The sequence below is a fragment of the Helianthus annuus genome, chromosome 11, assembly GCF_002127325.2.
Source record: "Helianthus annuus cultivar XRQ/B chromosome 11, HanXRQr2.0-SUNRISE, whole genome shotgun sequence".
Classification (NCBI taxonomy): domain Eukaryota; kingdom Viridiplantae; phylum Streptophyta; class Magnoliopsida; order Asterales; family Asteraceae; genus Helianthus; species Helianthus annuus.
Window position 1 is genome coordinate 182,709,929 of NC_035443.2, and position 12,942 is coordinate 182,722,870.

Consider the following 12,942-nt stretch of genomic DNA (forward strand, 5'->3'; position numbering starts at 1 on the left):
GAAGCTAAGAGTATGGTGGGGTGGAATATGAGAATTGTTTTATATGGGTCAATGAATTAAATGAGTGGATCAAGTGTTATACCAATTGGATCCGTCAATCCCTGTATGGATCAGATCTAGATCAAGACCCAATCCTAACATGCCTAATCTACATAACATAACTATGACTCATCATGTAGCAATGGTTTGTCTAACTTGACATCAGCTCAAGATCCCACAAACAACCTTTCACAAAAAAACAAAATACAACTCTACCGAGCAGTTGATAGATCTAAAATTTTAAGGGGCGAGTTTGGAGACCCCATTCTTCTCTTCCTCAACCATTCTACGATGATGAAAGACAACTCAAGGGGCTGAGAAGCGTTGAGCCTTGGGGTCACAATGGGTGTGGTAAGGCGAGCTTACATCATCAAAAGTCATGGGGTGTGATCCACCAACACATTCTGTCATATTCTGTTATGTAACCTCCAAAGGAATCCATCCTGGATAGCTTCTTTCTTGCTCATGAACATCAAAGAAAGCTCGCACATACGCCTACAAATTTTAGTATTCCAAATTGGTTGGTTAACATACTATATTTAACATACATTTTTTAACAAGCGAGGATATTATTATGAAAAAACCAAGCAACACATACCAAGTTACTAAGGGAGCAACACAAATTGTGACAAGAGAATTGATCAAAATAAGATGTGAACTTTGCGAAGAAACAGTCCCATTCTGTAACATCTTTTAGCATATTTGATCACATGAAAGTGAAGTGCAACTGCACGTTGTGGTGGAAGTTTTGTTACAGTAGTATTATCAAAATTAATTGTCATTTAAACTGAATTACTTTTTGATTCAACAGGTCAAAATCTTCAAGAAAAAAGAGTAATAATTACTCTCAGTTTCTTGTAGGGGTGCTAAATGGGTCGTGTTCGTGAGTTGACGGGTTCAACCCGACCCAAACCCAACCTGAACCCGAAAATCGTGTTATACATATGAACCCGAACAAGACCTGAAGTTCTGTGGGTTGACCCAAACATGACCCGTTCAACCAGAGTTTTTTAATTTTTTTCCTGAAATTAAAATTAAAATTTACTTAAAAACACAAATGTATATAACACAATTATATTAAATTATAAAATCATATGCTAATTTCTCTTTTGAAGTTATAATTATGGCATAAAATACACCCCCCATTTAATTTATAACATAAAATAAGTTGTAAAAAAAATAATATAATATAAATGTGTTAAACGGGTCAACCCGACAACCTGATCGGGTTGACCCGAATCTGACCCGTTAACCTAAACGGGTTCGCCGGTTCAACCTGAAACTGACCGAAACCTATCTAGACTAAACCTAAACCCGCGAATTTCGTGTTGTGTTCGTGTCGTATTTTCGGGTCGTGTCCGAAATTCACACCCCTAGTTTCTTGTCTTAAAAACAAATAAACTAAAAACTTACAATTTTAGGGAAAACGTTGTGAAGTCAATGGCTTTTGCCATCGCTGGTGATATCATTCGAAGACACGGTTCAAAATTATAACTGATGGTTACTTAAGCGGCTGCCAGTGGTTGGAGAGCTTTAAGTGGATTCATAATGACACCATCTATAAGCCCATATTCTTTACTTTCTTTGGCACTCATGAAGTAATTGCGGTCCGTGTCTTGGTTAATTCGGTCAATACTTTGACCCGTGTCGTATGCCAGATACCCATTCAAATTCGTCTTGTGATGCCAACATTTCATTAGCCTACAAGAATAATGCCGTCATTAGTTACCACCAAATATAGTAATTTCATTAGACATCTTGTGTTAAGTTTTTAAAATCGGACAAAAGAAGACATACCTGAATATACAAATCAGTTTGTCCACCTTGTGCGCCTCCAAGAGGTTGATGAATCATTATCCTTGAATTTGGAAGACTATATCTTTTTCCTACATTTTGTATAATACGGAGTATTTCACTAACTGAAATCCTAAAGTAAGTAAAGCGAAGGTAAATTAATACCTTTTGTGCGGGCACCAAGCAGGAAAGTACCCATACTGTAAAATAAACGAGTCAAAATATAATTTTTATTGATAAAACAGAAATTTACAAGTATTACGTAACGTTATAATAAATATAAATTGATTACCTTGCAGCAAGTCCGACGCATACAGTGGAAACATCGGGGCGGATATGCTTCATGGTGTCAAAAATGGCCATACCTAAAGAATCGCATAAATAAACAACAAAATTCATATTCAAGAATCACAAAAAAAAAATACGAAGAGAGCAAAATACCAGCAGTGACCGACCCTCCAGGAGAGTTTACATACATCACAATATCCTGTCAATAATATTAAAAACGGTGACAGTAGCATGTAGTGAACAGTCGTTAGAGGAATAACTAACTTTTGATCAGTTAAGTAATGGATCTGATCAAACCTTGTTAGGATCAACAGCATCAAGATATAGAAGCTGAGCAACGATAATGTTTGCCATATCATCATCAACCGCACCACCACAACGTATGATTCTCTATAAACACAGCCAAACACGCGCATAATTACTATAAATAGATTAAACAAAGTTCACCAGCACAAAGAAGGTACCCACGTATTGAAAGAGTTGACTGATAACACTTTAGAACCGCTCTTGCATCATCGGAGGTGGCCCTTGACCTTGTGCATATGTCGGGAAGTAGGGTGATGATGGAACTTGTACATCCTCCCTGCGTATTAGAAATTATTCAACAATTACAATAAATAAATAGATTGATAATAATAACGAAACAGAAGCACAGAACCCTACCTAATGGACCATATTCCCTGTCTTGAATTCTTGTCTAGTGACGGATAATCACCGGAATATACAGCTTTCACCGAAGAAGTCCTAACGATTTTCTGATTGCTTCTCAATTTACTAACATTCCTGCAAACAATAATGCTCACACAATTAAAATCTCACACTCGTGTCAGATAAATGAATTTCCCAACTGAACCTTTAGGGAAAATTTTACAGGGTTGTAATTCGACCGGCTTTGTTATATGGAACATAATGTTGAGCCATCGAGAAGACGCAGAAAAAAAAACGACGCAAAGGCCATGAGGAAATTATAAACCAAGAATCGATTAGGGGTATCAACTGGTTAAAGTTGATGGATTTGATTCTTACCAGATGCTTTCAAGGCCATGAGAATCTGGGGTTGAAGGGGTAGAGTTGAGTTGCCGACGCGTGTACGATTTCGCGATTTCGGGTCCGGTAATGTTGATGCCGTTTTTAACTGATGAGAGGATGAATTGAATGTGTGCCTGTTCTTCCATTGCCCACTTCTTAACAGGGTAATTGAGAGGATGAATTGAAGAAGGTGAGACCCTTCCTTTGGCCGCCTCCAATTCTATTGATGAAGATTAATTTAGGGTTCTTTAATTCCATGTGAAATCCCAAATTTAACCCTCTAGTGTCTTAAAATTTTGAAGAACTTGCAACTCAAATAGCTTTAAGCACCTTGTACATGTTGCTTTAAAATTGATACGCGTGGCAAAATTACCATCTTGTACATCACTTCTCCTTTTTATAATAGTATAGATAATATAACAATTGCCAAAGGATTTTATAAATAGAAAATTAATTAGACAATAATTTGATATTAATTATAATTCTACCATCTCTTTTACATTGTATCACTTTATTCTCTTTTTGCTACAGATTTAACAAAATGAAGTCATATACTAGATTTTAACTCAAATTTGATTTATTAGATTTGTATACTTTAAATTTATCTAATTCTAAATCTTAACGTTACTTTAATTTCTTTTTTTAAATCTAGATAAATTTTATTAGGAAAGTTTTTATATTTAGTTATGAGGATGTGTTTTTTATCTATTTATTTATTTTTTTTATTCTTTTGATCCAAAAATATTCTAGCTTTTAGTTTTTTCTTTCAAGTACTATAGCAAGTCTCAGTATCTTAAATGTGCGAAATAATGACAACCAAATTCCCGTCGCGAAGCACGAAGTAAGTGTACTAGTTAAAAAACATAACATGACATCTTGTCAAAGAGTGAATATAAATACAACTTAATCTTAAAATTTATTATGAAAAACGAATCATTTAGATTTGATTTTTCAGGCTTTTATGTTCTTGTTAAATTTGATTTTCAGGCTTTTATGTTTTTGTTACCAATACTTTTTATTTCAAATAACATGATAATTATAAGTATAAGTAGTTGCCCAAACAACCATTCAAAAATCGTGACCTTCCTTTTCCAAGCACATTTCATGCCTAGTTTATATCGGGTGTGGAGTGATTCCATTATATCATCATCCACAAATAGAGAAACAAAATAGGTTTTTATTAATTTCTTTATTGATTTTTTTTATTTGTTTAACCCTTTTTACTACTTTTTTTTTACTTTATCGTAAAAATCAACTTTAATATTATCCGTTCACTCAAGTTTTGGTTTAGTGGTATTCATTATTAAATAACTTGTATTAATATTAAATTAGAGGCTAGGAGGGGGATAACCATATTTATTAATATTTTAGACTATGTTTTAGCCCCACTAGTTTGATCTAGGGATGACAATGGGTCGGGTTCGGGTTGGGTATCGGTAATCCCATACCCATACCCGGTTATAAAATTGTGTCCCATACCCGACCCAATACCCGTCGGGTATTTGTCGGGTAATTACCCGTCGGGTATCGGGTATACCCGCAGGTACAGGGTATACCCATTAGTTTGTCGGGTAATTACTCGTCGGGTGTCGGGTAATTACCCGTCGGGTATCGGGTATGCCATCCCTAGTTTGATATTTGATGAGCGGCATTCTCTTAGTTCATTAGTGTTTTATTTAAATTATTTTTGTTAGAAGAAAAACCATATCCATTGCATCTCTTTATTGAACACACCTCACGTGTTTCAGCGAAACAGAGCAAATAATAAGGTAAAACAAACGTTGTTTGTAAAGAAGCATGTTGTTTAGAAAGTCAAACCGTCAGAATCAGTTGAGAATTTTTTTTTTTTTTTTTTTTTTTTTTGGAAAAACATTTTAGAAGACTTAGTTCTCATGATTCTCACAACTCAAGATGATTCTCGTTTTACACTTTTCCTATATATATACACATATATAATATGTGCATTTTGAAATAAACTTTTAAATTAAGTTTAGATTAAGTGTAGTGAAATAATTAAATCTTTAAAAAGTTTCGTCATGACACTGTCACGTAAGCAATATGCGATAACTAAACCATCTAATAATTATAGTGTAGTGGATTAACTAAACAATAAATTAATTAAAATATATAAAAAAGAAAGAAAGAAAGTTGATTGGTTGAAGTTGGCATTGGCCCCACTAATTTCCCTTTAGCGCTCGTTAACCGGATGACAGAGGAGCCAACACCCCTCGTTGGTGGGACGGGCATATGTTTAACGCCCCATTGTTGATTTGGCATGGAAGCATTAACCAAGTACAGTACACGTACACTTATAAGTATTAGAGGTGCAAGTTAACTAAATAGTTAGAATTCAAGTTTCAATTCAACCAATACAAACAATCTTTTAATTTTTTTTGAATTCTATCGTTGCTTTGGCCCACGTAGCTTGGGTTTTCTAATGAAGTTTGCCGTTCGAAAATAAGATAATCTTTCTTCGTACCCTCGATGTTGGATTTAGAATAAAAAAAACAACCTCGTTTGTTCCTTTCTTGCAAGCCTAAGCCCACACCGAGGATGTGAAACAAATTCTCATTGTTTAGTGATTTTGTCTTTTTTTTTTTTTTTTTTTTTTTTTTGCAATACCATGGTTGTACTCTTTTGAGCTACTAGATTATAAAAATACAGAATTATATTTTCTAGAGAAACAAATGAAGAAAATATGCATATTGTGTTATCTTTCGAATACATACTACACAATATTTATGATTCGGTTATATTTGAAGATGTAAATACAAGTTGCATAATTTATACTTGGATCATATATATTTTGAGTTACACTATTAATAATATCTTTTTAGGGTATACGTTGTGATTTAACTAAAAAATGCATAATGTTCTGTCATGTCTCTGTCAAATAGACATAGGATTTAACTAACTCACACTTTAACTTTACGTCGTGGTTTAACTAACCCTTAAACTAGTGGTGCACAAATCGGGTTTTCTGAATACCCGGTTCCGGTATGGAATCGGGTTCGGGTACGATCGGGTTCTACAAAATCGGGTATTGACAATACCCGGGTCGGGTCCGGGTCTTATATAAAAAATGTATACCCTATATACCCAGGTTCGGGTAGGGTTCAGGTCGGGTTTTCTAATACCCGGGTATTATAATACCCTATTTTCGGGTTCGGGTAGGGTCGGGTATGGATCGGGTTGGGTTCGGATTTGGTTCGGGTATGCCTCGGGTATTCATTTTTTTTCTTGGATAAATCATAGAAATATAAAATGCAAAACTTTTTTATTTCATAAAACATAGAAATACATGACACCTAAATAATCATTGAACCGGATCGAATAAGATGATGAACATAGATAGATTCGAATAACTTGATCGTCTTCTTTTATTGTTCGTCATCAAAGACCCCTTTTATAGGGTATAGAGATACAATGTAAACCAAACAAATGATCATAATACACTTTCTAACGGCGATATAGCCGTTACCAAGGTACAAAACTCGAAAAAACACAAAAAAACCTGAACAGGGTATTGGGAAACCCGGACCGGGTATTGAAAAAACCCGGTTCCGGGTTTGGGTTGAAACCGGGTACTCGTAAAACCCGGGTTGAAAACAAATAAAAAAACCCGTTTCCGGGTTCGGGTTTTATAACAGAAATGCATACCCAATCCCTACCCTATGGGTAGGGTCGGGTTTGGGTTCGTGTATGAAAAACTCGGGTTTTATAATACCCGGTTCCGGGTTCGGGTTTTTTGTGCACCACTACCTTAAACTAACTATTTCTAAAAGTGGGTGAGGCATAATTCTTTGTTGGGCTTGTAAATTAATTGGGCTGGTTTAGTGGGTGATGAGGGCGTTAAGGGGATAACGCTCAAAAGGATAACACTCAAAAGGTGATGGCGGTGTTATGGTTTGGCTATGGTATTTTAGTTAAAATGGTGGTGAGGTGGTAGGGCCGCCACTCCCACAACGAATGGTCTTGTGATGTAAATCTTTAAAAGAACAAGCCGCTAGTTTTAATGAACAAGCCGGTAGAGTGGTCGGTTGGTTCCTAAAAAGCTCGACTTTCCTTATGCTTTCGGCTACAAACCCAACAACTAGTCGGTTATCAGTTATCACACTCGTGCACCGTTCCGGTTGAGTACAACGAGTCAACGAGACCCGCATCGATACTCGGCCTCCATTGTCACCACAACTTGGTATGGTGTCAAAGGTTTGAGCATGAAAACAAATATCTTTTTTAAACTTTTACATAACCTACTATTTATTTTCCCTTAAGTGTAACAAAGTACAACAAGAACTTAACATTCTCCAAATTTGAATCACTTTGAAGTTTGACCCTTTGTTTTACTTCATTAACTCTAGGTGGAATCAACACCACTCATCCAACCTCTTGACTCAAATCCAACCGTTCATTCTCTTGCAACATCTTCAACAATTGGGCCCCTTTTCTCCTCCCTCTAGCACTACAATCACCTTGCATAGCCAACATCACCACACGCGCCACCTCCTCCTGCGGTGCGAACCCGACCGCATCGCCACCGGCACCACCGTAAATCACCGCCAATATCCCAATTGCATTCTCTCTCCCCCTAGTGGTCTCCATCCTCCTCATCACCTCCACCATCATGGGCCCCACTAGCGCGTGGGCCCGAAGCTCCGCCGCCCCCTCCGCTACCGTACAAAGCAATTCCAACGCCGCCAACGCCCTCTCCGCCACCGCACCACCGTCCAAATCCACCAACGCCTCCACCACCTTCCCCACCGCCCCTTCCTCCACCGCCACGCGCCGGTTACACTCCCCTAAACAAAGTGCTAATAAAACTTTTGTTGCTGGTTTTGCCACTTCTTTGTCCTTCAAACAACTCAACACCCTCCTCATCACCGCCGGCGGGCATGTCACCGGCGCGTCACCACACGCGCCGCCGTCCACGGCGGAGCGTGCGTTAACCAAAGAGTGTTGAAGCATGTAAATCGCCTTAATTTTATCACTTTCTTCACCTGTGCTGAGCTGGAGCTCTGCCACGTGGAAAAGCTCTTGAAGGTCAGAGATAATAACCGGCGGTGGTGGCGGCGCCGCCGTACGCGGCGGCGACTGGTGGCGTAACGCCGTATCGTCCACCGACAAATTTGTTATCAAATCCGTTGTGATGGGAGTGTGGGAGAATCTCCATTGAGTAAAGCTTTGTGAAGTATTGGAAGAAGAAGATGATTCCGAGGGCGGTTGCGGTGGCGGCAACGGTGGCGGCGGCAGCGGCGGGTCGGAAAGTGGGAGAGCCGGTGGGGTGGCGTTGGTGGGGCTGAGCACTGATTGCGTGCAGTAGCGAAAGAAACCGCACGAAAAAAGCGGTCGTGGCGGTTGCTTCAGCTTATGCTGGTGAGTTTTCATCGCGGTGTAGGCGAATAGAAGGTGAATATAAAAAAATATTAAAAAAAAAAAAACTAGCAAGACGCTAGATAGCGTTACATAACAGCATAATATGATTATGCATGTTAATGTAAAACATAGACTTTGAACAAGACACAAACACTCAAGGATGTAGGATGGCAAAAGGATGAATCATAATAATAAGTAGTAAAACAAGATAGAAAAATGGTTTTGTGTGTGTGTGTGTGTGTGGGGGGGGGGGGGGGGGGGTATAAGGTAATGTGATGAAAGAAAGAAAGGACGAAAGGGATGGTGCATGGGGATGGCAGAAAGCACATGTATGTATCAACAAATTGGGCAGTGAGAGTGGCAGTGCATTATTATGACATTTGTTTCGAAATCATACGGAAAAATATGTTTGGAATCATATGAAGTTACAATACAAATTAGTCAGTACAACGTCAGTGTTTTCGAATCTCTCTATAAGATTTTTTAATATTTTTTTTTTATTTAAAAATCAGAAAAGTTGTTATGTGTGTTAGTGTGTACACCTTCCATTTTAGAGTAAACTTCCGTTTTGCTCCGTGTGGTTTGTTCATTTTATCCGTTTTGTTACAATAGTTTAAAAATAGTCATTTTCCTCCCTGATTTTTCTAACTTATCTTCATTTTGCTCTCAGCCTCTAACTCCATCAGGAAGGAAACTGCCGACAAACTCGAAAGATTAGGGAGCAAATTGGCGACAAACTCGAAAGATCAGGGAGGAAAATGGCTATTTTTAAACTATTGGAGCAAAACCGTTAAAATGACCAAACCACATGGAGCAAAACGGAAGTTTACTCTTATTTAAAAATGAGAAAAGTTGTTATGTGTGTACACCTTCCATTAGAATCTGTGTTTGGCTTGACCGTTTTCAAAAGCAAAATCATAAAGCTTTTAGTAGCGCTGCTACCCTTGTCGAGGCTCAAAACCATATTGCTCATGTAGAGAAGTTGTTCTGAGGTACTTGATGCGGATGATGTTTTTGACGTACAAGTTAAGAGGATGGTGCTCAAAACCGGATGGTCATGTGGTTTGATTTATGGTTTGTAACCCTTAGATAAACCATACTGGTTTAACCTTCCGTTTTCGTAATAAGAGAACATATTCATATAAACAAATCTTAGGCAGAATCCCGATTACACTCCTTGAAAATTTGATTAAACCCCTTGTTCACATCTCAGAAACTAATTCATGGATCCGCCACTGGTCGTCAAGGGTGTTTGTGACTTGTGTAGCTATAAAGTTGTATTGGGTTTCAATAAATTGTGATTTATATATGGAAGAATGGGTTTCAAATTTTTCTAACAGCTATATTAATTTTTTTGTTCGATTATTGATTTGTAATTTATTGATGTAGGAGCATCTATGGGTCAATATGTGGAATTGGGTTTAGTGGACCAATTGATCCAGAAATTTCATAGTCACACTTAGAGCTCCTAAATGACGCATTGGGCTTGCGGATGAATGAAGCTGGGCCAGTTGGCTACAGGATTGAGAATTGGAGCACCAAGAATCAACATCAAAGTTTTTTGGGTAAATAGAAGTTTAAGTTTAGATTTTAAACAAGTGGTACTCCCATTGCAACAACCACAATGTGACAATGTCTCTCATCCTATATATTAGCCACACTAGTTTATGACTCGTGTATTACACTGAATTGTTTTAGACCGTCCTTTAGGCAAAAATATATTAAACTTATTTTTTTATTAATATATCATAATTGCAAAACTACTACCTATTTAGTTGTTTTCTTAATATAACAGTATTCCAAAATTATTGTCGGGATCACGGTGTATGGGGCGGCCCATACTCATACAACAATTAAAGATGATAAAACAATTTATGTTTAATATCTCTTTATCTAATAAATGGGGATTAAGATTGATGTCATATGGCCAAATTTAAATACAAATAAGTATTAACTTTACTTCTCATTTTAAATAACTAACATAGGTACTTAAAAAAAGTAATAACTTTATAAATACAAATAAGTATTTAAAATTTATTCACGTTAGAATGATCATAACATTCGGCACCCGCCCCAACAGTTTGAACAAACTTGTGATGCATCTGATAAGCCAGATTACCCGTAACTATTGGACGGCCCACTCTCATTAACGAAGATGACAACGACACTTCATTTAAACAACTGTTGCCGGTTTGTAAAGGCTCTAGGGTCTTAACCACATCACTCATTAGTGGTCTTGCTTTTGGATTTTGGCCAAACTAAGTTGACTCACAACACTTTTTATGTCCAATTCATTTTACTAAAACAATTGGTGCTAGATATAATTACAAAAATATCTTTATAATAATAATTACTCATTTGAATGGTTGTAGATAGAAGTGGAGTAAACCATCTCAGTTTGGCCTTTGTAGAGATCAAAGATAGAATAAGAGTTTTATCTTCTAAATGGATTTTGTTTCGGTTCATTATATTCTGAATAATCGAATTTTAGCATCGATTTTCCTCGTTAATAGGCACCTTAGGAGCAATTCTTGTTAAATCATTCACAATCATCAATTAGACATAACCCAAATCATACGCAATTCAGAAAACAAAAAAAGAAGATAATAATACTTATAAACAATTAGAAACATAACGTACCGTCGTCAAGGAAGACGAAATTTAAAGGCTGAACGCGAGTGTAATCAAACAACGGTTTGAGTTCTTCTGTTGCATCCGTCTATTTCAAAATATATATAAAAATAACCAAGATGATAATTTTGATAAACATATCATACCTATTGCTTTTACGATTTCAACTCACATAACTGCATCACTGCGTCCCTTAGAAACAAATGGGGTGTAAGCGGTAACAGGATTTGCTCGTGGTCAAAATGCAGCTAGACCTACAAAAAAAATCCATAATTTAATTGCAAACAATATAACAAAATGTTAATCCTTAAATTCAAATAGAATTTACTTGACATTGCTTGTTGCATGCTTTTCCTGTAATCCACAAACATAGTTGGCAAGAAGTGATCTTTTACAAAATTTTCAAGAAAGGCCAGCAATCCATCTGTCACACCCCAATTTTCCACGTGTCACCGGTGGGCCCGGTGGGGAGTATAGTGACGTAGTTGGCATCATCATAGACAAACAACACAATATATAAATGCACAACGGAAGCAAAAGATAAATATATTACATTCCGAATATAAGTAATGTCAAAGTATTACAACGGAAGGTAAAGGATCCACAGGCGGATCAATAAAAGAAAACTGTTCAATAGGCTTTAAGCATCTAGAACTTGCAAGATTCCCTAGTGACGCCCCGAGCTCCCAGCCAATTACGCATAGTACCTGCCACTTAACCTTTTGGAAAATACGTCAGTTTACACTGGTAAATACAATTAACTGACTCATTTTGGAAAAAGAGTTTGAAAAGTGATTCGAGTGCAAACGGCACAAAACATCTTGACACATTGATTAAAATGCACAGAGGCAAAATTAATCTTTATACTTGGGACAATTTTATTAATAAAAATCTTGTATCCGATTTACATGGTTGTCCAACATTTAGGGCCGGTGATTATACAATACAAGCCGGACAAGATTAATCGACACACCACAAATATAATCTCACAAGAAGATACTCTCACGAGTGAGTATACGTTATACATATGCAACAGGAGGTGTTTTGCCTACACCTTGTGCTTACGTCGTGGCCATTCACTTTTTAAAATGAGCCAAGGATATCCAGGACACGGTCATTAACCCCCAATGTTATTTGTTATCAATCAACACAGATTAAAACGGGATTATGCAATTTAATCATCTCCGATTAAACAGTTTCTACACCCGACCAAGCGGTATTTTTATAATACCGTATCCCAAGCCCGTATAAGGGAAAATAAGTTAAAAGTATTTACCTGAGCTAGCTCCTGTCTTAAATAGCAAGAATAATAACTCAGCCGTATTCCTAAGTAAGCGTAGGTACAATTTACCGGAAAGCTCTAGTCTGGAACGATGGTATAAATAACCAATTAGGATACTAACGGGTCTTTAATTAAGCCTAAGCTTAGACCGGTTAGTTTTAAGGAAATATACGGTTCAAGCGCACGATTAAGCGAAGACCGGATAGAACGTGATTTAGACCCGACAAGTTTGAATACTTGTATAATATGGGTATACTAAATACATTCTGGATTTTGAGATAAAAATGATAACGTTTGACCCGTTTCGGTCAATCTATGTAAACTAGTTACATAAACCGAACCGAACGCAAAAAGGGCGTTACGGGTAGCCGAATGAGTCATATGTAAGTTCCCTGAGATATTATGCTTTATATATGATATAATATCAGTAAGTTATGTTCTATTATGCTCCGAATAGTTTTAAACTCAATTTATGCCTTAGAAGGGCATTTTGGTCATTTAAAAGA

The 12,942-nt window shown here is 37.0% G+C and overlaps 1 protein-coding gene and 1 pseudogene across 1 annotated transcript; both read right to left on the bottom strand.

The window, feature by feature from the left end:
* Positions 1-176: 176 nt before the first annotated feature.
* Positions 177-3,296, bottom strand: LOC110888946 (annotated as a pseudogene).
* Positions 3,297-7,380: 4,084 nt separating this feature from the next.
* Positions 7,381-8,773, bottom strand: LOC110891391 (U-box domain-containing protein 25). Its single transcript, XM_022139083.2, has one exon. The coding sequence runs from the start codon at positions 8,533-8,535 to the stop codon at positions 7,528-7,530; it is 1,008 nt and encodes a 335-aa protein (XP_021994775.1). The 5' UTR covers positions 8,536-8,773; the 3' UTR covers positions 7,381-7,527.
* Positions 8,774-12,942: the final 4,169 nt, after the last annotated feature.